Raw genomic sequence first — 27,367 nt, 5'->3', positions numbered from 1 at the left:
GCTCACTATGTTACCATGGGCTTTAAGACAGTGCCATTGCCTCTGTCATGCACCAGCGCACTGCAGACCTGGCACCGGCCTAGGACACAGGTCAGACATTATTTGTTACACTGATGCAGAACTTTGCAGTTTGTATTGACTTTTGACAATGTATTGTTCATCATTATTATATCACAGGGAATTGTACCAGAGGCCACCAATGATATGGCGGTGTGTAAACCAGCGGCTAAGAAAAAAAACAAGTGTCAGAGCTGGTGTGAAGTGCACACTGTACCGAGCCTATGATGGTGAGTCTGAATGAGCCCCCGCCTGTACTAGAGCACAAAGACTTTAGTGCATTTCTAAAATAATACAAACATAAAAGTGATTATTATTTGTTACTTTTTATATAGACTTTCAGTGGATATTTTTTTATTTGTATTAGAAGCATGTACGAGACTGGATGAGTGTGGTTGTCTTTTTTTGTGAAAAAGATAAGGTGGCATTTAATGAAATCTAAACTTGACATATCTCACTTTCATGCCAGGGCCTATTCCGGATCCTCACGTCATGGCCAGTGCTGAGAAACTGAAAGACATCCGTCCACAACCAGGGATTTGCAAATTGCTGCACGGGCTTGAGGGCCTTAATTTGGTGGACTCTAAATTTGGCCCTGTGCCATTTGGGTCTGTGCTTTCTTACCAGTGCCCTCTAGAATTAAGTAGAGATATTATTAAACACCCTGGTGCCAGTGAGTTTCCTCAGTTGCCTATTGAAGGTTACAACTTTAAATTTCCCATTGATTTTGAGCCCAACTACATACAACAATGTCATTTGGACAGCCTGATTGTGTCAGAGGAGATGTCTGCTGCTATTGAAGCAGAAACAAGAATGCAGTCAGAATGCCAGCTGTGGAGCCAGGTACGCAAACCCCGACTGACAGCCAGCAGATTCCGTGAAATATGCCATGTTCGTGGGGAGTTGTCTGCCAAGGCTTTGGCAACCCGCATTCTGAGAGGAACTCCTCAGACAGCTGCTATGAGAAGAGGGTTGGATCTGGAACCTGAGATACTGAGGCAATATTCTGATTTTTGTGATGTCTCTCTGAAACAATGCGGGGTCATCATCCACCCTGATTCACCTCACCTTGCAGCCAGCCCGGATGCTAAAGTCTTCTGCCCAACAGAAGCACCACCATTTGGTCTTGCTGAGGTTAAGAGTTGCGATGTTGAAAATGTTACCCAAGTTAAACACCTGATCACAGTTAAAGGCCAGGCCTGCCTTAAGAAGAGCCACAAATACTACTATCAGGTTCAAGGCCAACTCGCCTTAAGCGGACTTCAGTGGTGTGACTTCATTACAGATACCCGCACTGACTTCACAGTTGAGAGAATCTTTAGGGATGAGGAGATTATCCACTCAATGCGACAGAAGCTTGATCATTTCTATTATAACATCTACATGGATGTCTTCTTAAGTTATAAAACATAAGGCAGAATTTTATGTGTAAATAGTGTTAAGGTAAATGTGGAAGGTGAACATTTGACATTTTTTTCTTTAACTGCAAATTAACTTGTCATATACTGTATATCTCCTATGTACTGAAACACACATTTTGAAAAGGATTGTGATGTAAATGTCGACATGTTTTTTCTTTAACTGCAAATGAACTTAATTGTGTTATATACTGTATATCTATGTATTGAAATACAAATTTTGAAAAGGATTGCGATGTTGTAAATGCTCTTACCAAAATCAAAAAGGATTGGAAGCAGTTGCTTGCAAACATATATTTAATAGTTCCATCAGTGCCATGACACATAAGCACATAACATGGTTAATAGTTGGATATTTTTACAATATATCACATTAGGTTCATTAATAGCTATGAAAAAGTTATTACCCTTAACAAAAACATACAGTATAACATTAGATCAATTAAATTACCAACAAAGTTAATTCATATTTACATTTTTTTGTACATACAATACAGTAATATAAAAGTACTTCTATTTACAGCCCATCTAGCTTACTCAGGAAATATACAACTTCCAGTTGACAAAAACATCAGACTGGTTTGTCTCCTTTAATGTCAAGAGGTCCCTGATAGTTCGACATGAGGCAGCAGATGGCCCACAGCTGATTCACTGAACCCACTGTGGAAAGAGGAACAAGCCCATCCCAGATATGGTACTCCTTCACCCTCCGTATGGCCCTCTCGACTAAAATCCTCAGCCGGGCGATGGCCTGGGTCTTAAGAGTGTCCTCCCTGCTGAGCTGAGGAGATTTTACGGGAAGATACGGGAATTTCTGTTTGTTGTTTGAACAAAATGGTACACTGCAATAGCATCTTCTCGAAGATTGTGCCATGCTTCGGTGTTGGATGGGATACTGTTGCGATACAGACACCGGGAGAAAAGAAACAGCTAAATTAACATTCAGCTTTGACCAGGAATCAATATTTATCTAGCTATCATGCACAACAGTATTTGAATAGGTGAGTTACTATACATTCATGAATAAACTAACTGCCTAACAAAGGGTTAGATAGCTAGCTAAGTAAACTTGTTACATTACAGCCAGGCAGCAATGTAACGCTACCTTTTAACGTTATCGGTATCTGGTACTAAGTTGTTGTTAGCTAACGTTAGCCCACTTTTAAGTAACTAAGGCAGTGAACAATTATGAATTAACAATAACGTTAGCAAGTTACAAACCATTGCATATACGTAAACATTATTACTCTTAACTTTACTAATTTAACTTAAACGTACCTCAGAAGAGAAGTCTCAGGTTACGGGCGAACGGAAGTGAAGTTAACCTGCTACGCGGAAAGGCGGAAGTTAGATGACGTCATCGTGAAAAGGGCCTATACAGTACCTTGTTCGCCCAGGTCATTGTGTTGTTCAGATGTTGATTGGCTTTTAATAAAACTTCTTAACTTCAAGAAATATATTTGTTCCTTTTATCAACTTTTCTTATGAAAAATAGGATATCACAGTTTTTGCTCTGTACTGAAGTGATCTATCTTAAACTTGACTGCTGACATGCACAACATAGCGTTTTTGAGTGAACTATCCCTTTAAACAGAAGTTCCTTGACATATTTTAGAGCACACAATATAAATCAAATAGGCCTACACACGGTAAATCCTGATTTAATTATGTGATAATACCCATTAGATTTCCACGAAATGCAATAGAACAATGTACGCGCGTAATGACGACAAACCATCGTAGCCAAGCGTTGTGCGTAAGGTCCCATTGAGAAGAAGAGCAAAAGATGGCGAGCTCAAACAATCCACGTAAATTTAGCGAGAAAATCGCTTTACATAATCAGAAACAGGCAGAGGAGACTGCGGCTTTCGAAGAGGTGATGAAAGACCTAAACATTACTAGAGCTGCACGGGTAAGTGCCTTGTTTTGTTGATTAATTCTGCTACTAGGCTAGCTAGCTACTGCTGTACTGGCAGTAGCTAACTAACGTTAACTGCAGCACGTTTTATGACAAGTTGTTTTTAGCCAGCTGGCAGTGGCAAGCAGAAGTGGCAGATTGACTGCCCTTACAATTAAAGCTAAATATTTTTATTCTGATAACCATCATTGATTGGGGCGTTATTTTACCAGCATTTGCAATTTGTTAACCGTAGCTTTCCCGTGAACTGTCTTTGTTGATGTTCGCTATGGTAGGCAGCCAGGCAGGCTCAGGTAACAGTAGCTAGGTTATAGCTAGCAAGCACCTGCTCCTATTCATATTCCCATGCATCAATCAAAAGGTTCCGTGTAGTAAGCTAGATATCGATTTAACCGCTAGAAATTGCAATGAAGACTGAACATGTTTACCAGTTCGACTCAAACTGGTGTACTTGACACTGACTAACGTTTCAATTGTTTACCTGCAAACTAAAGCACCACTTGCAATGCATATAACTCTAATGTTGACAAGCCATTTTGACAGAATTCCCCATTAAATTGTTTTGCATGCATGCCATGCAATGGGTTTGCATGTTTACAAAGTACCAAACCATATTTGACAGCACCAATAACCCCCCCAGCACTTATGTGTATATGCATGCTGAGATTTGCAACTTCGAAGCCCTGAAGCCCTGAAGGCACAGATGGAGAACATGGGATTTACTTCCCTGTCTTGTACAGTACCAGTCAAAAGTTTGGACACACCTACTCATTCAAGGGTTTTCTTCATAATAGTGAAGACATCAAAACTATGAAATAACACACATGGAATCATGTAGTAACCAAAAAAGTGTTAAACAAATCAAAATATATTTGATTCTTCAAAGTAGCCACCCTTTGCCTTGATGACAGCTTTGCACACTCTTGGCATTCTCTCAACCAGCTTCATGAGGTAGTCACCTGGAATTACATTTACATTTTACATTTTAGTCATTTAGCAGACGCTCTAATCCAGAGCGATTTACAGTTAGTGAGTGCATACATTATTTTTTGTATTTTTCATACTGGCCCCCCGTGGGAATCAAACCCACAACCCTGGCGTTGCAAACGCCATGCTCTACCAACTGAGCTACATCCCATGCATTTCAATTAACAGGTGTGCCTTGTTAAAAGTTAATTTGTGGAATTTCTTTCCTCCTTAATGCGTTTGAGCCAATCAGTTGTGTTGTGATATAGATACAGTGGGGGAAAAAAGTATTTAGTCAGCCACCAATTGTGCAAGTTCTCCCACTTAAAAAGATGAGAGAGGCCTGTAATTTTCATCATAGGTACACGTCAACTATGACAGACAAAATGAGAAAAAAAATCCAGAAAATCACATTGTAGGATTTTTAATGAATTTATTTGCAAATTATGGTGGAAAATAAATATTTGGTCAATAACAAAAGTCTCTCAATACTTTGTTATATACCCTTTGTTGGCAATGACACAGGTCAAACGTTTTCTGTAAGTCTTCACAAGGTTTTCACACACTGTTGCTGGTATTTTGGCCCATTCCTCCATGCAGATCTCCTCTAGAGCAGTGATGTTTTGGGGCTGTCGCTGGGCAACACAGACTTTCAACTCCCTCCAAAGATTTTCTATGGGGTTGAGATCTGGAGACTGGCTAGGCCACTCCAGGACCTTGAAATGCTTCTTACGAAGCCACTCCTTCGTTGCCCGGGCGGTGTGTTTGGGATCATTGTCATGCTGAAAGACCCAGCCACGTTTCATCTTCAATGCCCTTGCTGATGGAAGGAGGTTTTCACTCAAAATCTCACGATACATGGCCCCATTCATTCTTTCCCTTTGCAGAAAAACAGCCCCAAAGCATGATGTTTCCACCCCCATGCTTCACAGTAGGTATGGTGTTCTTTGGATGCAACTCAGCATTCTTTTCCTCCAAACACGACGAGTTGAGTTTTTACCAAAAGTTCTATTTTGGTTTCATCTGACCATATGACATTCTCCCAATCCTCTTCTGGATCATCCAAATGCACTCTAGCAAACTTCAGACGGGCCTGGACATGTACTGGCTTAAGCAGGGGGACACGTCTGGCACTGCAGGATTTGAGTCCCTGGCGGCGTAGTGTGTTACTGATGGTAGGCTTTGTTACTTTGGTCCCAGCTCTCTGTAGGTCATTCACTAGGTCCCCCCGTGTGGTTCTGGGATTTTTGCTCACCGTTCTTGTGATCATTTTGACCCCACGGGGTGAGATCTTGCGTGGAGCCCCAGATCGAGGGAGATTATCAGTGGTCTTGTATGTCTTCCATTTCCTAATAATTGCTCCCACAGTTGATTTCTTCAAACCAAGCTGCTTACCTATTGCAGATTCAGTCTTCCTAGCCTGGTGCAGGTCTACAATTTTGTTTCTGGTGTCCTTTGCCAGCTCTTTGGTCTTGGCCATAGTGGAGTTTGGAGTGTGACTGTTTGAGGTTGTGGACAGGTGTCTTTTATACTGATAACAAGTTCAAACAGGTGCCATTAATACAGGTAACGAGTGGAGGACAGAGGAGCCTCTTAAAGAAGAAGTTACAGGTCTGTGAGAGCCAGAAATCTTGCTTGTTTGTAGGTGACCAAATACTTATTTTCCACCATAATTTCCAAATAAATTCATAAAAAATCCTACAATGTGATTTTCTGGAATTTTTTCCCTCAATTTGTCTGTCATAGTTGACGTGTACCTATGATGAAAATTACAGGCCTCTCTCATCTTTTTAAGTGGGAGAACTTGCACAATTGGTGGCTGACTAAATACTTTTTTCCCCCACTGTATGTAGGGTGGTATACAGAAGATAGCCCTATTTGGTAAAAGACCAAGTCCATATTATGGCAAGAACAGCTCAAATAAGCAAAGAGAAACGACAGTCCATCATTACTTTAAGACATGAAGGTCAGTCAATCCGGAAAATTTCAATAACGTTTAAAGTTTCTTCAAGTGCAGTCGCAAAAACCATCAAGCCTCCACAATCACCCGACCTCAACCCAATTGAGATGGTTTGGGATGAGTTGGACCGCAGAGTGAAGGAAAAGCAGCCAACAAGTGCTCAGCATATGTGGGATCTCCTTCAAGACTGTTGGAAAAACATTCCAGGTGAAGCTGGTTGAGAGAATGCCAAGTGTGCAAAGCTGTCATCAAGGCAAAGGGTGGCTACTTTGAAGAATCTCAAATATAAAATATATTTTGATTTGTTTAACACTTATTTGGTTGCTACATGATTCCATGTGTTATTTCATAGTTTTGATGTCTTCACTATTATTCTACAATGTAGAAAATAGTAAAAATAAAGAAAAACCCTTGAATGAGTAGGTGTGTCCAAACTTGGACTGGTACTGTAGATGTTCAGTATGTGTAATGCAAAGTTGGTTACTGGCAATAATTCAGTCTGGTTTGTATCAAATGTCCATGTTAGTCTGTTTATTCATCCCCATCAAATCAGGCCTTTGGTTAATCCATCCTTCATGCAATTCATTATTAAAGCAATTGGTGACCTAAATCATTCAGTAATTATTGACAGGAGTATGGTGGTGAACCTACCAGTTATGAATATAATAAAGGAATGGTTTTGGAGTATAGGATGGATTTATGTTGTGGTTTTACAATATGCCTATTGTTTTCTTTAAAGACAAATAGAAAAAAACAAATCAAATTTGACAAATTCAGTGACGTCTTCTTTGATTGAAACAGCTTCCAGCTATTAAGCCTAGGCCTACTGACTTTGTCCACTTGACTTGGGACATAGTACTGACTTGATACTGTATCGAATCGATTAAGATATAAACAGATTACTGCCCATGTTAGCCTATCACCCACCAGGTGCCCTTGCAGAGTTCCTCAATGAGATTGACACCTTGATAAGCTAATTTCCCGTACTGGGCAACTTTAACCTCCCGACGCCTGACTTCAATTCATGTCTTTCAACCTCTTTCTTTCCACTCCTTTCCTCTTTTTACCTCACCCTTTCCCAGTCACCTCCCACTCACAAGGCAGGCAATATGCTTGACCTCATCTTCACTAGAGGCTGTTCGCCTACTAATCTCACTGCATCCCCCCTCCATGTCGCTTTCCTCGTCCTTCTCGCCAGCCGGGATTTTTGGCAGCTCCATGGTAAGAAATATGACCGTTCCTGGTGCAAAAACAATGTCCTATCCCGGAGCTCGAGTAAATGACATTACTAAGCTGATCCCGAATGTACTACGTCAGGACATGGAAATGGATTCTATCGTAGTCCATGTGGGTTTTAATGACATTCCGTAGGGCAGCTCTGAACAGTTGGAACTAGATTTTAAAGACGTTTTAGCAGGATTCTTGCTCTTAACAACTGGCTACGTGATTATTGCAGCTCAATGGGTGTAACTTTAGTTGACAATTTTGATACCCTTTGGAAACAAAACACGTTTTGTAAGGAGGATGGGATCCACACAAATCATTTGGGTTCCTGGATCTTTTCACAGCATTATAAGGCAACGTTGAGACAATGACTTAACAATGACCCAAGCCCAGCTCAGCTAATCCCTACCATTGTGACGCACAGTTGTCAAAATGCTTCAGCAAATGTACATTACATCAGGGGCGTCGGTAGTCACAATATAAGTATCCTAATTTATGTCCCTCTAACTGCCCTGAATGCCACCGCTGATCCTACAGCTATTGTGTGCAGTAATCATGTGCCTAAGAACCAGATTTATACTGTTAGCATTTAGCCGGTGTGCCCGAGGAGGCAGTCCACTGTGTGCAGCTCACAGTGCACTAACATAAAGAACATGAGCACATCTACTGCTGCTAAGCTTCCCAGTAAAGCAATAAAAACAAGTAAGCATCCCAGAAGAAAAGTGCTCAAAATAGCCCACATTAACATATGTAGCTTAAGAAACAAGGTTCATGAAATCAATAATTTGCTAGTAACAGATGACATTCATATTCTCACTATCTCTGAAACTCACTTGGATAATACCTTTTTTATACAGTGGTAGCAATACAAGGTTATAACATTTACAGAAAAGATAGAAATGCCAATGGTGGAGATGTTGCTATTTAGATTCAAAACCACATTCCTGTGATAATTAGAGAGGATCTCATGTTAAATACTGTTGAAGTAATATGGCTACAGGTTCATCTGCCTCACCTAAAGCCAATTCTGGTGGGAAGCTGTTATAGACCACCAAGTGCTAACAGTCAGTATCTGGATAACATGTGTGAAATGCTTGATAATGTATGTGATATCAATAGAGAGGTATATGAGGTATACTTTCTGCTTGATTTAAATATTGAGTGGCTTTCATCAGGCTGCCCACTCAAGAGAAAGCTTCAAACTGTAACCAGTGCCTGCAACCTGGTTCAGGTTATCAGTCAACCTACCAGGGTGGTTACAAACAGTACAGGAATTAAATAATCAAAATGTATTGGTCATATCTTTACTGATGCTGCAGAGATTTGTTTGAAAGCAGTATCCAAATCCATTGGATGTAGGGATCACAATATAGTAGCCATATCTAGGAAAGCCAAAGTTCCAAAGGCTGGGCCTAATATTGTGTATAAGAGGTCATACAATACGTTTTGTAGTGATTCCTATGTTGTTGATGTAAAGAATAAATGTTGGTCCGTGGTGTGTAATGAGGAGCAAACAGACACTGCACTTGACACATTTATGAAATTGCTTATTCCAGTTACTAATAAGCATGCACCCATTAAGAAAATGACTGTAAAAATGGTTAAATCCCCGTGGGTTGAAGAGGAATTGAAAAATTGTATGGTTGAGCGGGATGAGGCAAAATAAATGGCAAATAGGTCTGGCTGCACAACCGATTGGCAAACGTATTGCAAATTGAGAAATCATGTGACTAAACTGAATAAAAAGTAGAAGAAACGACACTATGAAACAAGGATAAATGACACACAGAATTATAGTAAAAAGCTTTGGAGCGCCTTAAATGAAATTTTTAGAAAAAAGGTAAACTCAGCTCCATCATTCATTGAATCAGGTGGCTCATTCATCACAAAACCAACTGATATTGCTAACTACTTTAATAATTTTTTCATTGGCAAGATTAGCGAACTTACGCATGACATGCCAGCAACAATTGCTGACACTACACATCCAAGTATATCTGACCAAATTATGAAAGACAAGCATTGTAATTCTGAATTCTGTAAAGTGAGTGTATAAGAGGTGAACAAATGTATTGTTGTCTATCAACAATGACAAGCCACCAGGGTCTGACAACTTGGATGGAAAATTGCTGAGGATAATCGCGGACGATATTGCCACTCCTATTTGCCATATTTTCAATTTAAGCCTACTAGAATGTGTGTGCCCCCAGGCTTGGAGGGAAGCAAAAGTCATTCCTCTACCTAAGAATAGTAATGCCCCCTTTACTGGCTCAAACAGCCGACCAATTAGCCTGTTACCAACCCTTAGTAAACTATTGGAAAAAATGGTGTTTGACCAGATACAATGCGATTTGACTGTAAACAAATTGACAAACTTTCAGCATGCTTATAGAGAAGGACATTCAACAAGCACAGCACTTAAACAAATGATTGATGATTGGCTGAGAGAAATGGATGATAAAAAGATTGGGGGTGGCTGTTCTGTTAGACTTTAGTGCGGCTTTTGACATTATCGATCATAGTCTGCTGCTGGAAAAACGTATGCTTTACACCCCTTGCTACCCATACACAAAAATGTATGCACGCATGATTGTAAGTCGCTTTGGATAAAAGCGTCAGCTAAATGGCTTATTATTATTATTATTATAATGTGGATAAAGAGTTACTTGTCTAACAGAACACAGAGGGTGTTCTTTAATGGAAGCCTCTCAAACATAATCCAGGTAGAATCAGGAATTCCCCAGGGCAGCTGTCTAGGCCCCTTGCTTTTTTCCATCTTTACTAACGACATGCCACTGGCTTTAAGTAAAGCCAGTGTGTCTATGTATGCGGATGACTGAACACTATACGCGTCAGCTACTACAGCAACGGAAATAACTGCAACACTTAACAAAGTTGCAGTTAGTTTCGGAATGGGTGGCAAGGAATAAGTTAGTCCTGAATATTTCCAAAACTAAAAGCATTGTATTTGGGTCAAATCATTCACTAAACCCTAAACCTCTACTACATCTCGTAATGAATAATGTTGAAATTGAGCAAGTTGAGGTGACTAAATTGCTTGGAGTAACCCTGTAGACTGTCATGGTCAAAGCATATTGATACAACAGTAGCTAAGATGGGGAGAAGTATCCATAATAAAGCGCTGCTCTGCCTTCTTAACAACACTATCAACAAGGCAGGTCCTACAGGCCCTAGTTTTGTCTCACCCAGACTACTGTTCAGTAGTGTGGTCAGGTGCCACAAAGAGGGACTTGGGAAAATTGCAATTGGCTCAGAACAGGGCAGCACGGCTGGCCCTTAAAAGTACACGGAGAGCTAACATTGATGACATGCATGTCAGTCTCTCCTGGCTCAGAGTGGAAGAGAGATTGACTTCATCAGTGCTTGTTTTTGTGAGAGGTGTCGACGAGCTGAATGTACCGAGCTGTCTGTTTGGAATAATGGCACACAGCATGTATCGGACACCCGTGCATACCCCACAAGACATGCCACCAGAGGTCTCTTCACAGTCCAAGAACGGACTATGGGAGGCACACAGTACAACATAGAGCCATGACTACATGGAACTCTCTTCCACATCAGGTAACTGATGCAAGCAGTAGAATCAGATTCAAACCAGCGGGGACTGTGAAGAGACACACACACACACACACACAGGCACATACACACATACATATAGATACTCACTCTACACACACGTACACATGGATGTTGTATTGTAAATATGTGATAGTGGAGTAGTGGCCTGAGGGAACACACTAAATGTATTGGGTGAAGTGTTATGAAATATAATGTCATGTAATATTTTAAATTGTATATAACTGCCGTAATGTTGCAGGACCCCAGGAAGAGTAGCTGCTGCCTTGGCAGCAGCTAATGGGGAACCTTAATAAATACAAATACCTTCAAGCTATGCTCAAACCCTACACTACCGGTCAAAGGTTTTAGAACATCTACTCATTCAAGGGTTTTTCTTTATTTTTACTATTTTCTACATTTGTAGAATAATAGTGAAGACATCAAAACTATTAAATAACACATATGGAATCATGTAGTAACCAAAAAAGTGTTAAATCTATTTTGATTTATATTTGAGATTCTTCAAATAGCCACCATTTGCCTTGATGACAGCTTTGCACACTCTTGGCATTCTCTCAACCAGCTTCACCTGGAATGCTTTTCCAACAGTCTTGAAGGCGTTCCCACATATGCTGAGCACTTGTTGGCTGGTTTTCATTCACTCTGCCGTCCGACTCATCCAAAACCATCTCAATTTGGTTGAGGTCGGGTGATTGTGGAGGCCAGGTCATCTGATGAAGCACACCATCACTCTCCTTCATGGGAAAATAGCCCTTACACAGCCTGGAGGTGTGTTGGGTCATTGTCCTGTTGAAAAACAAATGATAGTCCCACTAAGCCCAAACCAGATGGGACGGCGTATCGCTGCAGGATCCTGTGGTAGCTATGCTGGTTAAGTGTGCCTTGAATTCTAAGTAAATCACAGACAGCTCCCCTACACCGTAACACCTCCTCCTCAATGCTTTACGGTGGGAAATACACATGCGGAGATCATCTGTTCACCCACACAGCATCTCACAAAGACACAGCGGTTGGAACCAAAAATCTCCAATTTGGACTCCAGACCAAAGGACACGTTTCCACCGGTCTGATGTCTATTGCTCGTGTTTCTTGGCCCAAGCAAGTCTCTTCTTCTTATTGGTGTCCTTTAGTAGTGTTTTTCTTTGCAGAAATTCGACCATGAAGGTCTGATTCACAGTCTCCTCTGAACAGTTGGAGTTGATGTGTCTGTTACTTGAACTCTGTGAAGCATTTATTTGGGCTGCCATTTCTGAGGCTGGTAACTCTAATGAACTTATCCTCTGCAGCAGAGCTAACTCTGGGTCTTTCATTCCTGTGGCGGTCCTCATGAGAGCCAGTTTCATCATAACGCTTGATTGTTTTCGCGACTGCACTTGAAACTTTAAAAGTTCTTGAAATGTTCTGGATTGACTGACCTATATGTCTTAAAGTAATGATGGACTGTTGTTTCTCTTTGTTTATTTGAGCTGTTCTTGCCATAATATGGACTTGGTCTTTTACCAAATACGTCTATTTTCTTTATGCCCCCCCTACCTTGTCACAACTCAACTCATTGGCTCAAACGCATTAAGAAGGAAAGAAATTCACCAAATTAACTTTTAAGAAGGCACACCTGTTAATTGAAATGCATTTCAGGTGACTACCTCATGAAGCTGGTTGAGAGAATGGCAAGAGTGTGCAAAGCTGTCATCAAGGCAAAGGGTGGCTATTTGAAGAATCTCAAATATAAAATATATTTTTGACTTGTTTAACACTTTTTTGGTTACTACATGATTCCATATGTGTTATTTCATAGCTTTGATGTCTTCACTATAGTTCTACAATGTAGAAAATAGTAAAAATAAAGAAAAATCCTTGAATGAGTAGGTGTTCTAAAACCTTTGACTGGTAGTGTACATCCCAACCCGAGCACTCTGTTCCACCCCCTCTGGTCTCTTGGCCCACCCAGCCCTATGGGAGGGCAGCTCCCGCTCTTCTCAGTCCTGGCACCCCAATGGTGCAACAAGCTTCCCCTTAAAGTCTAGGCAGCGGAGTACCTGCCCATCTTTTGACAACATCTGAAACCCTACCTCTTTGAAGAGTATCTTAAATAACTCTCACAGTGCCCCGGACTAGCATGCTAGCAGTTACCATAGACTTCAAATCATTGCACTTACGTTAGTTAGAAATTGCGCTTACATTAGTTAGCAACTTACTTCAAACTGCACGCAGAGATATAAAAACTCTGGGGAAGTAGATAAAGGGCTTCATTGCCAAAATCCTGAAGTATCCCTTTAAATTAAGACACTGCGGCGCCGGCACGAGATATGGCTTCGAAAATGTACCTTAATCCAGATATAAGAAATACGTTGTACTCCGAATTGTCCCATTATCCCAACTGTTACACCGAGACGATTGAACGACTGCTAGTTTTTTTGGAATTCATCCCTGGATTGAGGTATACCAGTCAAAAGTTTGGACACACCTACTCATTCAAGGGTTTTTCTAAAAAAAAATATTACTACATTGTAGAATAATAGTGAAGACATCAAAACTATGAAATAACACATATGGAATCATGTAGTAACCAAAAAAGTGTTAAATCAAAATAGATTTTATATTTGAGATTCTTCAAATAGCCACCCTTTGCCTTGATGACAGCTTTGCACAATCTTGCCATTTTCTCAACCAGCTTCATGAGGTAGTCACCTGGAACGCATTTCAATTAACAGGTGTGGCTTCTTAAAAGTTAATTTGTGGAATTTATTTCCTCCTTAATGCGTTTGAGCCAATCAGTTGTGTTGTGACAAGGTAGGGGGGATATACAGAAGATAGCCCTATTTGGTAAAAGACCAAGTCCATATTATGGTAAGAACAGCTCAAATAAGCAAAGAGAAACGACAGTCTATCATTACTTTAAGACATGAAGGTCAGTCAATACGGAACATTTCAGTTGCAAAAACCATCAAGCGCTATGATGAAACTGGCTCTCATGAGGACCGCCACAGGAATGGAAGACCCAGAGTTACCTCTGCTGCAGAGGATAAGTTCATTAGAGTTACCAGCCTCAGAAATTGCAGCCCAAATGAAATGCTTCACAGAGTTCAGGTAACAGACACATCTCAACATCAACTGTTCAGAGGAGACAGTGAATCAGGCCTTCATGGTCGAATTGCTGCAAAGAAACCACTACTAAAGAACACCAATAAAAAGAAGAGACCTGCCTGGGCCAAGAAACATGAGCAATGGACATCAGATCGGTGGAAATGTGTCCTTTGGTCTGGAGTCCAAATTGGACATTTGGTTCCAACCGCCGTGCCTTTGTGAGACTAGATGTGGGTGAACGGATGATCTCTGCATGTGTAGTTCCCACCGTAAAGCATGAAGGAGGAGGTGTTGTGGTGTGGGGGTGCTTTGCTGGTGACACTCATTGATTTATTTAGAATTCAAGGCACACTTAACCAGCATGGCTACAACAGCATTCTGCAGCGATACGCCATCCTATCTGGTTTGGGCTTAGTGGGACTATCATTTGTTTTTCAACAGGACAATGACCCAACACACCTCCAGGCTGTGTAAGGGCTATTTTACCAAGAAGGAGAATGATGGAGTGCTGCATCAGATGACCTGTTCTCTACAATTCCCCGACCTCAATCCAATTGAGGTGGTTTGGGATAAGTTGGACCGCAGAGTGAAGGAAAAGCAGCCAACAAGTGCTCAGCATATGTGGGAACTCCTTCAAGACTGTTGGAAAAGCATTCCAGGTGAAGCTGGTTGAGAGAATGCCAAGAGTGTGCAAAGCTGTCATCAAGGCAAATGGTGGCTATTTGAAGAATCTCAAATATAAATCAAAATAGATGTAACACTTTTTTGGTTACTACATGATTCCATATGTGTTATTTAATAGTTTTGATGTCTTCACTATTATTATACAATGTAGAAAATAGTACAAATAAGACAAACCTTTGAAAGAGTAGGTGTGTCAACTTTTGACTGGTACTGTATGTCTTATCTCATCTGTCCTTTTTTCTTCTTTTTTTTTTAGATGTGGTCCATTCTATCTTTAGCACTAACTTTTTATATCAACCATTTTGGTATGTCATTTTTCATGTAGGCCTATCAGTTTAATCATTCATTCATGCTTTCATGCAATTTTACTTTGCACAGTTGCAGTTACAGAAGACCCAGTATTTGCAACTAGGGCAGAATCGTGGACAGTGCTATGGAGGCTCACTGCCCAATGTCAATCAGATTGGAAATAGCAACATTGACCTGCCTTTTCAGGTGAGCTCTCAGCTTCTCTATCAGTTGGTAAAAATTTTTTTTTGATTTGCATCATAAAACAATTAATTCTCACCTGAGGGAAATGTAATCTTTGAAAGCTTCCATGATAGGCTGTTTTACCCTCACGTTACCTTGTGTTGTTAACAGGAATCCAATTCAAGACACTTCTTTAATATTTTACAATTTTGAAGACTTGCCCTGGCGTATCGGTACCGATCCACTGCATTTTCTGAAACCAACAGTCTCAGAAGGAAGCTAACATTGAGCATCAGACACCCTCACCCCATCTTGAATGTTTAAAGGTCCAATGCAGTAGTTTTTATCTCCATATCAAATAATTTCTGGGTAACAATTAAGTACCTTACTCTATGATCGTTTTATATTACTGTCTGGGAATGGTCTGAGTAGAGAGGGGAAAACTAGCTGTTATTTGCGGAGAGGTTTGGAACTCTCTTTCTTATTGGTCTATTAACAAATTTACCGCCTGGTGATATCACCAGGCAGGCCAAAACTCCATCCCACCAAAACAGGCAGAGATTGCCGGCGGTCTTTTCAAACAGCTCTTACACTAAAAGGGTATTATTATAATCTTCACAGTGTTTTTCCAACCTCATAGTGTAGAAATATACTGAACCAAAATATATACATGTTGAGTTAAGTGAGCCGAAATAAAAGATCCCAGCAATTTTCCATAGTACAAAAAGCTTATTTCGCTAAAGTTTTGTGCACACATTTGTTTACATCCCTGTTAGTGAGCATTTCTCCTTTGCCAAGATAATCCATCCACCTGACAGGTGTGGCATATCAAGAAGCTGATTAAACAGCATGATCATTACACAGGTGCACCTTGTGCTGGGGACAATAAAAGGCCACTCTAAAATGTGCAGTTTTGTCAGACAACACAATTCCACAGATGTCTCAAGTTTTGAGGAAGTGTGCTATTGGCATGCTGGCTGCAGGAATGTCCACCAGAGCTGTTGCCAGAATGCTAATTATGCTACCATAAGCTGCTTCCAACATGGTTTTAAAGAATTTGGCAGTACATCCAAACGGCCTCACAACCGTAGACCACGTGTAACCACGCCAGCCCAGGACCTCCACATCCAGCTTCTTCACCTGTGGGATTGTCTGAGACTAGCCACCCCGACAGCGGATGAAACTGTGGGTTTGCACAACTGAAGAATTTCTGCACAAACTGTCTCAGGGAAGCTCATCTGTGTGCTCGTCGTCCTCACCAGGGTCTTGACCTGACTGTAGTTCGGCGTCGTAACCGACTTTGCACAGCCATTGAAGAGGAGTGGGACAACATTCCACAGGCCACAATCAACTGCCTGATCAACTATATGCGAAGGAGATGTGTTGCGCTGCATGAGGCAAATGGTGGTCACACCAGATACTGACTGGTTTTCTGATCCACGCCCTCTACCTTTTTTTAAATGTAGCTGTGACCAACAGATGCATATCTGTATTCTCAGTCAAATGACAAAAAAAAGTGAGATCCATAGATTATGGCCTAATTAATTAATTTAAATTGACTGATTTCCTTGTATGAACTGTATCTCAGTAAAATATCTTAATTGTTGCATTTTGCATTTTTATATTTTTGTTCAGTGTATTTATTTATTTATTTTTAAACAGGAAAATCACATTTTTAACTGCACTGGGCCTTTTTAAAAAGACAAATACAAGTAGCCTACAGTGAGGGAAAAAAGTATTTGATCCCCTGCTGATTTTGTACGTTTGCCCACTGACAAAGACATGATCAGTCTATAATTGTAATGGTAGGTTTATTTGAACAGTGAGAGACAGAATAACAACAACAAAAATCCAGAAAAACCCTTGTTGGCAATCAGAGGTCAGACGTTTCTTGTAGTTGGCCACCAGGTTTGCACACATCTCAGGAGGGATTTTGTCCCACTCCTCTTTGCAGATCTTCTCCTAGTCATTAAGGTTTCGAAGCTGATGTTTGGCAACTCGAACCTTCAGCTCCCTCCACAGATTTTCTATGGGATTAAGGTCTGGAGACTGGCTAGGCCACTCCAGGACCTTAATGTGCTTCTTCTTGAGCCACTCCTTTGTTGCCTTGGCCGTGTGTTTTGGGTCATTGTCATGCTGGAATACCCATCCACGACCCATTTTCAATGCCCTGGCTGAGGGAAGGAGGTTCTCACCCAAGATTTGACGGTACATGGCCCCGTCCATCGTCCCTTTGATGCGGTGAAGTTGTCCTGTCCCCTTAGCAGAAAAACACCCCCAAAGCATAATGTTTCCACCTCCATGTTTGACGGTGGGGATGGTGTTCTTGGGGTCGTAGGCAGCATTCCTCCTCCTCCAAACACGGCGAATTGAGTTGATGCCAAAGAGCCCTATTTTGGTCTCATCTGACCACAACACTTTCACCCAGTTCTCCTCTGAATCATTCAGATGTTCATTGGCAAACTTCAGACGGGCCTGTATATGTGCTTTCTTGAGCAGGGGGACCTTGCGGGCGCTGCAGGATTTCAGTCCTTCACGGCGTAGTATGTTACCAATTGTTTTCTTGGTGACTATGGTCCCAGCTACCTTGAGATCATTGACAAGATCCTCCCGTGTAGTTCTGGGCTGATTCCTCACCGTTCTCATGATCATTGCAACTCCACGAGGTGAGATCTTGCATGGAGCCCCAGGCCGAGGGAGATTGACAGTTATTTTGTGTTTCTTCCATTTGCGAATAATCGCACCAACTGTTGTCACCTTCTCACCAAGCTGCTTGGCGATGGTCTTGTAGCCCATTCCAGCCTTGTGTAGGTCTACAATCTTGTGCCTGACATTCTTGGAGAGCTCTTTGGTCTTGGCCATGGTGGAGAGTTTTTAATCTGATTGATTGCTTCTGTGGACAGGTGTCTTTTATACAGGTGACAAACTGAGATTAGGAGCACTCCCTTTAAGAGTGTGCTCCTAATCTCAGCTCGTTACCTGTATAAAAGACATCTGGGAGCAGAAATCTTTCTGATTGAGAGGGGGTCAAATACTTATTTCCCTCATTAAAATGCAAATCAATTTATAACATTTTTGACATGTGTTTTTCTGGATTTTTTTTGTTGTTATTCTGTCTCTCACTGTTCAAATAAACCTACCATTAAAATTATAGACTGATCATTTCTTTGTCAGTGGGCAAACGTACAAAATCAGCAGGGGATCAAATACTTTTTTCCCTCACTGTATGTCATTGCTTTCTATATCATGGCATTCCATTTTTGAAATATGTTTGCTAACTTGAGAATGAGTATGAGGACCCATAGCTTCACCCATTTGAAATGAATACATTTGCACCATATTATACAAAGACATTTTAAATTGTATTTATTTTTGTGTGTGTATGCTTCAAATGACCAATTTTTCTCATATGGTTGATTTTGCGTTTCCTGTCCAGAATTCCACCTTGGACAGCAGTCGGTCGACCAGGCATCACGGGCTGGTGGACCGCGTTTACCGCGATCGGAACCGCATCCCCTCCCCGCACCGCCGGCCCCTCTCTGTGGACAAACATGGCCGCCAGATATCCTTCTTCTGCACTCAGCCAAAGATGATCTATTATATTGACAAGATAGTTGAGTGACTGCTCTAACAATGAAAATACATGTCCTCAAAGATGTAAGGAAGGCGAGATCAGGTGGGACCATTCTAGCCCATGAAAGGGCAGATATTCATATGAACAACGGGGACAAATCCAATATAAAGTGCATTCGTCACAACCTAACCATTACAAAACTTATATTCGATCAAATAGGCCTTACTTAGCAAATTAGCAATTGCATTTTTTGTTGACCAAATTTGACACAAATATTCCTCACGTCGTGGTCTTATTTTCATGGACAGATTTTGGGCGGAGTAAACCCTCTCGCTTTGCTTCTACCTCTCTGACTCAGATTATTTTAGAGTAGAACACAGTGGTCTTTACATGTTGTCATTGTTGGATAATTCTTACAGTTAGACTTTGCACTTCAGTCGATGAATACTGATATTTTGAATATAGATTTACATTTTATATTTCACCCCTATTTTTTGGTCCTTAACTGAGCTTCACATTGACAGCTGCCCCTATGGCTCAGTTTATCTCTCACCCCCACCGGATACCAGTTGGAGGAGGTAGGCCATTAATGACGACTTCATATTCTGAAAAAACCTATGTTGGGAGCAATTTCATCTACCTTCAGGAAGAGCACAGGAGATGCGATGCCCATCTATATAGCCTTTTTTTATTAGAAATTGCATGCTCAATTTAACAACTGAAATGTATTTGACCCAGTGTGAAAAATAGCATGCCACAAATGTGTTTGGGGAATAGGGGCCACAGAGAGATGTTGTTGATCTCTCTTCATTCTAATGCCACAGGACAAACTCCGACTCAGCCCTACACCAGAGCACCACGAACCCTGTGCCCCAGGACTCATTTGCAGGGGGTTCACAAGAGCTCCAGCCTAAACAAGGTAATGGAGGATCCAGGAAACATGGACACGGAACAACTTCTATTTATTCAGGCCTGTACCAATGTATTTATGACATGAATGGGTTGGGTTCCGCTCAGGGATGGAAATTAAGCTAGCTCGCTAGCCCGTGGTTAGTACTTTTTAGACCGGGCTAGTAGAAAATGTGCCCAACTAGGCCGCCAGCTGGTGAAATGTCTTCAAATTTCGCATGGCACAGATTTCGGACCATGGCTAGTAAAATTTGTGCTCTACTATCCCGACTGGCCAGTACCCAAAATCCTTAACTACCATCACAGGTTCCACTAGCTAACAGGTTTTGTCCATGTTGGGGTAACTATTCTCTTTCTGTGAATCTATTACATTATGTGTACAACCAACCACTGCTTTCTGATGAGGGAAATATTGGTATAGTATTTTGAGTTGTATTTGTAATTGAAATCACTCAAGATGGCACGGAAAACGGATCAATAATATTGTGATGACACACAATTGTGTGGTCTTCTGAAAATGGGAAGCATCTAGCTACCTGTCATGGAGGTCTAACTGATGTTTTAACAGTATCTAAAAACCATTACTCAACTTCATTTCACTACAGGAAAAATACTACTCTGAAAATACTGCAATGTGAGTTGATTACATTAGTACCATCAATTGTTGGTCATTACCTGGTTTTCTTTTACTCTTTCATCATTCAGTGCTGCTGCTTACAGTTCCTGGGACTGAGGAGTCTGAATCACACGCAGACAAGGATACACAGTGGGATAACAAAAAGGTAGAGGAGGGAACATGTAGCCTAGTTGTTACATCAGTGCTTGCTCACAATTTTGGGCATTTTTTTTATGTTGAGTGTGCTTTCCCTTTTAGAATGACTCATCAAGACTCAAGTCTTGTGAAGTCCCTGGGATTAAGTGAGTACATACTGCACATCCTATCATTCATAAATCTAAATATGGTACTCCGGCAAGACCGTACACTGTAGAAAGGTGCTGTGTGAGAAAGATCCCTATCCAGGCCATGCTTAGAATTAATATGTTCAAGGATGTCTCCGTGTGAGAGAGGACCTATGACACCAGATAGCTAACAACTGTCATTTCCACACAAAGCAACAAAAAATGTCATAATTCATAAAAACAAACAAAAATAATTCAGAATGGATTACCTTTGCCATGTGCTGTTTTAGGTAATGTGTACCCCTGTTCTTTCTCCCCTATAGTATATTTCCATCACCCGATCAGGAAGTGAACACGTCATTGATACCGGCCACGCTGAACACGGGAGGCTCCCTGCCCGATCTCACCAACATCCAGTTCCCCCCACCGCTGCCCACTCCGCTGGACCCGGGCGACACTTTGGCATTTCCTTCCCTTAGCTCCTCCAACAGCACGGGCAACCTGAATACCAACCTCACCCTCCTAGGCATCAGTGCTGCCAGCCACGGTAAGCCATTGATGGCAAAATGAATGTGGCAAATTTTATATATTTGAAATTCTGATAATGTAACCAAGGATACTCTACGTGTTTTTCAGCAAGTTCTGTATCAAAAGTAAATTTTGTGATCCACTATTTTACTGGTGGTTTATGTACGAAACCTTGCTGAACTCCATGCAGCACAGTTTCTCCCATTGTTTGAGCACGGAAACCCAATTTTTTATTCTTTGCCAGTTTTAAGGGACATAACATCCAAAAATCTAACGTTGGCAATCATCCACATGCCTAAGAAGAATAACCTGTTAATGTAATATCTGCATGGTGTACAATGAAAATCATGTGACACAACTACATTGTCTTTGCAAGGTGTTTCCCATTACCCTGCAAAATATTGCATCAAACTGACACTGGAGTGCCTTGAATGTCTTGACTAGACTCAGTTTCCCACCCCTCTGTCTCTCTGGAAAGATGCTGTTCAAAGAACATGCACAGATGGCTGGCAGGAATATGGATGGCTCCACTTATTTATTTATGGCTCCTTGAGCATCTGTAGTTAAAATGCAGACTAGATTATCTTTGAGGTAGAACATGAACCTTTCACAACTGCAAACATTTCACAGAATGATTATGCGTCAAGTTACGCCATAAATGCCATTTGTCAAGCTTATGCAAGCTAGATAGGTAGATGGATAGGTACTTTATTACTTAGTGATTGGTACTTACTTACTTAGGGATTGGCATATGAGTGGATGCATGCATATCATAAACATATACAGCACAAGTCACTAGAAAATCTGTACAATGTAGTTGTGAAAACCCTCTAGAAATGTTAGATTGCACAGCAATGCCCAGAAGGAGTTTTGCTGTATTTCAGAGAAGAGCCACTGATGCCTGTCCTGTTGTCTTGGCAGGGATCCCGAACACATCTCAGCCTACCATGACTGTGACGGCCCAGCGCAGGCAGCCCACCCTGGTCCCCCTAACCCTCAACGCCAACCCACAGCAGTCACCGCAGCAGCTCTCCCCCACCCTATCGCCCCCTCTCAACATCCAGGTGAGATGCTATTTCTATGGTCGCATTCAGCAGTGATATTATTGAACTTTAACAAAGGGATTGTAAACAAGTAATTTTTAACATAGGGATATCACTTCCAGTAAATCTCTAACTAAAATGGGATTTTACCTTGATGTTTTTAAAGGGCCAAAAGCATGATGTAACATTTTGATTCATTATATTGTTTAATCAACAAGGTCAATTCTGAGAGATAAAGGTGCTGGAGTTAGCTAAACGGCTATGCAGACAAATGTATTTTACCTCGACCCTAAAACTTCAAAAGGAGAACTGGTAGTGGTGTTTCTATTTTATACTGAACAAAAATATAAACTAAACATAGAACAATTTCAAAGATTTGACTGAGTTGTAGGAAATCAGTCAAATAAATAAATTGGGCCCTAATCTATGGTTTGCACACGACTGGGAATACAGATATGCATCTGTTGGTCACAGATACCATTAAAGAAAGGTAAGGCGTGGATCAAAAAACCAGTCAGTATCTGGTGTGACCATTTGCATCATGCAGCGCGACACATCTCCTTCACATAGAATTGATCAGGCTGTTGATTGTGGCCTGTGGAATGTTGTCCCACTCCTCTCAATGGCTGTGCGAAGTTGCTGGATATTGCCCGGGAACTGGAACACGCTGTCGATCCAGAGCCTCCCAAACATGTTCAATGGATGACATGTCTGGTGAGTATGCAGGCCATGGAAGAGCTGGGACATTTTCAGCTTCCAGGAATTGTGTACAGATCCTTGCACAATGGGGCCTTGCATTATCATGCTGAAACATGAGGTGATGGCGGCGGATGAATGGCACGACAATGGGCTTCAGGATCTCATCACGGTATCTCTGTGCATTCAAATTGCCATCAATAAAATGCAATTGTGTTTGTTGTCCGTAGTTTATGCCTGCCCATACCATAACCCCACCGCCACCAAGGGGGCACTCTGTTCACAACATTGACATCAGCAAACCGCTCGCCCACACGACGCCATAAATACATGTGGTCTGCGGTTGTAAGGCCGGTTGGACGTACTGCCAAATTCTCTAAAACGATGTTGGAGGCAGCTTATGGTAGAGAAATGAACATTCAATTCTCTGGCAACCGCTCTGGTGGACATTCCTGCATTCAGCATGCCAATTGCACGTTCCCTCAAAACTTGAGACATCTGTGGTGTTGTGTGACAAAACTGCACATTTTAGACTGGCCTTTTATTGTCCCCAGCACAAGGTGCACCTGTGTAATGATCATGCTGTTTAATCAGCTTCTTGATATGCCACACCTGTCAGGTGGATGGATTATCTTGGCAAATGAGAAATGCTCACTAACAGGGATGTAAACAAATTTGTGCACAACATTTTAGCGAAATAACCTTTTTGTGCATATGGAAAATGTTTGATATTTTATTTCAGCTCATGAAACATGGGACCAACACTTTACATGTTGCGTTTATGTTTTTGTTCAGTGTATAATAATAATAATAATAATAATAATAATAATTTGGTGGGTGCTTATATTTGTCCTATTTCATGAATGAATTGAAAATGTGTTTTTTGCACATCCCAACTTTCCCTGAGACACCCTTCAGAGAGTGGGGTCACGTCCAGGGTCTGCCTTTCACCTTGTTGGCTAGGGGATTCGAACTAGCACTCTTTTGGTAACTGAACCAACGCTCTAACTGCTAGGCTACCTGCCGCCCTATATACATGGCTGAATCCCTATGTGAGGTGAGCAAGCGATGCCTACCAGGTGTAGTTTGGCCTTGTTACCTGGAATGGCTCAGCTAGCCAAGATCCCTCAAGAGTAATTTAGAGCTTTCAATTGCTAGAGGAAGGCATTACATCACAAACAATGCTCCGAGTGTGTGATACTTTCAAATGGAAAACAATAACCTTCCTCTGCCCATGGCTCCAATCCCTAATGTTTCCTGTTCTGTCCATGAACTGAGAATATTTCTATAACACATGGAATCATGTACTAACAAAAAAAGTGTTAAACAAATTAAAATATATTTTATATTTGAGATTCTTCAAATAGCCACCCTTTGCCTTTATGACAGCTTTGCACACTTGGCATTCTCTCAACCAGCTTCACCTGGAATGCTTTTCAAACAGTCTTGAAGGAGTTCCCACATATGCTGAGCACTTGTTGGCAGCTTTTCCTTCACTCTGCGGTCCGACTCATCCTAAACCATCTCAATTGGATTGAGGTCGGGGGATTGTAGAGAACAGGTCATCTGATGCAGCACACCATCACTCTCCTGCTTGGTAAAATAGCCCTTACACAGCCTGGAGGTGTGTTGGGTCATTGTCCTGTTGAAAAACAAATCGTAGTCCCACTAAGCCCAAACCAGATGGGATGGCGTATCGCTGCAGAATGCTGTGGTAGCCATGCTGGTTAAGTGTGCCTTGAATTCTGAATAAATCAATGACCGTGTCACCTGCAAAGCACCCCCACACCATAACACCACCTCCATGCTTTACGGTGGGAACTACACATGCGTAGATCATCCGTTCACCCACACCGCGTCTCACAAAGACACGGTGGTTGGAACCAAAAATCTCTAATTTGGCCCAAGCAGGTCTCTTCGTCTTCTTATTGGTGTCCTTCAGTAGTGGTTTCTTTGCAGCAATTCGACCATGAAGGCCTGATTCACACAGTCCCTTCTGAACAGTTGATTTTGAGATGTGTCTGTGACTTGAACTCAGTGAAGCATTTATTTGGGCTGCAGTTTCTGAGGCTGGTAACTCTAATGAACTTATCCTCTGCAGCAGAGGTAACTCTGGGTCTTCCATTCCTGTGGTGGTCCTCATGAGAGCCAGTTTCATGATAGCGCTTGATGTTTTTTGCGACTGCACTTGAAGAAACTTTCAAAGTTCTTGAAATATTCCATATTGACTGACCTTCATGTCTTAAAGTAATGATGGACTGTTGTTTCTCTTTGTTTATTTGAGCTGTTCTTGCCATAATATGGACTTAGCCCTATTTGGTAAAAGACCATCTTCTGTATACCCCCCCCCCCCCCCACGTTGTCACAACACAACTGATTGGCTCAAACGCATTAAGAAGGAAATACATTCCACAAATTAACTTTTAACAAGGCACACCTGTTAATTGAAATGCATTCCAGGTGACTACCTCATGAAGCTGGTTGAGAGAATGCCAAGAGTGTGCAAAGCTGTCATCAAGGCAAAGGGTGCCTATTTGAAGAATTTCAAATATAACACTTGTTTGGTTACTACATGATTCCATATGTGTTATTTAATAGTTTTGATATCTTCACTATTATTCTACAATGTAAAAATAAAGAAAAACCCTTGAATGAGTAGGTGTGTCCAACCTTTTGACTGGTAGTGTATATTGATCCAGTTTTATAATACACTTGAAGACGATATGTAAAATGTCTGAATGTAAGCATTAGTTGAGCCAACTTATCAGTTTTGGCAGTGTTGAGCGGTGCGGTAGCTAACTAACTGGATATAATTTAATTGTTTCACCAGTTAGCCAAGTTAGCTAGCTTGCTTAAATTATTTACAGTTTAAAGTTACCAAACGCTCTTATGTTATTTTGCCAGCTACTGTAACCCTGTCGTAACAGTGTTGGATACCTTGTTTTCGTTGTTTCACCCCAAAATCTTGGCCTCTCGTCAGGTAAAGTTCATGCTTTTCTTCCCTTCCTGTATTGTTACCAGGCAGTGGCGATGGAGGCCTTGACTCTGGAGCAGCAGCTATCCCAGTACGCCTTCTTTAGCCAGCTGACAGCGCAGTCCCAGGCCCAAGTGCTCAATGACCTGCAGCAGCAGGCCCTGCCCCAGGGCATCAGGCTGATCACCCTGCCCCTGGCCACCACCACTGCCCCCACAGCCACCCAGTCCTCCCCAGTCAGCCAGATTGCGACGACTGCCAGCATCAACATCAATTCGGTGAGTCGCACACTCTGTAGACCGATGACACGGGGGGAAAATTGAGCTGACAAGTTCCCAAAAAAAAAGCCAGTGTTGTAGTCCTTGTTTCGATAAGATTTACCATGGGCTTTTTGTATGGTGCTCTACATGATCAAATGATTTTGTTTGTGACATTGGAGGTGGGATTGTTGCTAAGTGTAAGTTGGATTAGCCTTTTCCACAAGAGTATGGGAGGTGACATTATTACCAGTAGTAATTCCCATGATTTTTGTGTTTTTTTGTTCTCGTTTCATCAAAATCATTAAATTATTTCTCAAAATAATCAAATTATATTAACTAGATAACGCTCGCTAGCAAGCTGCGTACCATAAATTCTACTTTGCTTAGAGGTAAACGGGTAGAGAGGAATTACTTAACCCCCTAAGGTCGATGTCTGCCCCCCCCATGGAAATCTAGTTAGCATAATAAAACAATCCCCATAAAAATATGTCAGTTTAAGCTAGACATATCTGTTTTTTTTTTGCTTTGGATGCGTCTCAATCCACCGCATCCACCTATGTCGCACTTCTGCATCTGCGGTGAAAGGTGACAGCTAGAGTATTGTTGTCAGACCATGAGACATCCCGAAAATCGGTCTTCTCACAGAATCGTCTGTAGCGTCCGAACGGTTTGGCCTACAGTGAGGGGGAAAAAAGTATTTGATCCCCTGCTGATTTTGTACGTTTGCCCACTGACAAAGAAATGATCAGTCTATAATTTTAATGGTAGGTTTATTTGAACAGTGAGAGACACAATAACAACAACAAAATCCAGAAAAACGCATTTAACATTTTTTATAAATTGATTTGCATTTTAATGAGGGAAATAAGTATTTGACCCCCTCTCAATCAGAAAGATTTCTGGCTCCCAGGTGTCTTTTATACAGGTAACAAGCTGAGATTAGGAGCACACTCTTAAAGGGAGTGCTCCTAATCTCTGCTTGTTACCTGTATAAAAGACACCTGTCCACAGAAGCAATCAATCAATCAGATTCCAAACGCTCCACCATGGCCAAGACCAAAGAGCTCTCCAAGGATGTCAGGGACAATATTGTAGACCTAC

General features: G+C 41.4%; 1 protein-coding gene across 3 annotated transcripts in view; it reads left to right on the top strand.

Moving 5' to 3' along the window:
- The first annotated feature begins 3,217 nt into the window (after positions 1-3,217).
- Positions 3,218-27,367, top strand: part of LOC121576865 (CREB-regulated transcription coactivator 1) — a 35,745-nt gene continuing 11,595 nt past the window's right edge. For 2 of the 3 annotated variants that reach the window (XM_041890412.1, XM_041890411.1), the window contains exons 1-10: positions 3,218-3,387; positions 15,290-15,406; positions 18,819-18,944; positions 19,473-19,534; positions 19,781-19,875; positions 20,571-20,647; positions 20,740-20,783; positions 21,089-21,312; positions 22,215-22,357; positions 26,054-26,284. In XM_041890412.1, coding sequence (XP_041746346.1) covers positions 3,262-3,387; positions 15,290-15,406; positions 18,819-18,944; positions 19,473-19,534; positions 19,781-19,875; positions 20,571-20,647; positions 20,740-20,783; positions 21,089-21,312; positions 22,215-22,357; positions 26,054-26,284 — 1,245 coding nt within the window. In that variant the 5' untranslated portion in view covers positions 3,218-3,261. The remainder of the gene's footprint in view (positions 3,388-15,289; positions 15,407-18,818; positions 18,945-19,472; positions 19,535-19,780; positions 19,876-20,570; positions 20,648-20,739; positions 20,784-21,088; positions 21,313-22,214; positions 22,358-26,053; positions 26,285-27,367) is intronic. The other variant, XM_041890413.1, reaches the window with a different exon arrangement.

This window comes from Coregonus clupeaformis, chromosome 11 (genome assembly GCF_020615455.1).
Source record: "Coregonus clupeaformis isolate EN_2021a chromosome 11, ASM2061545v1, whole genome shotgun sequence".
Taxonomy (NCBI): Eukaryota; Metazoa; Chordata; class Actinopteri; order Salmoniformes; family Salmonidae; genus Coregonus; species Coregonus clupeaformis.
The sequence above is the reverse complement of the archived record's forward strand: the minus strand, read 5'-3'. Positions and strand labels throughout refer to the sequence as shown.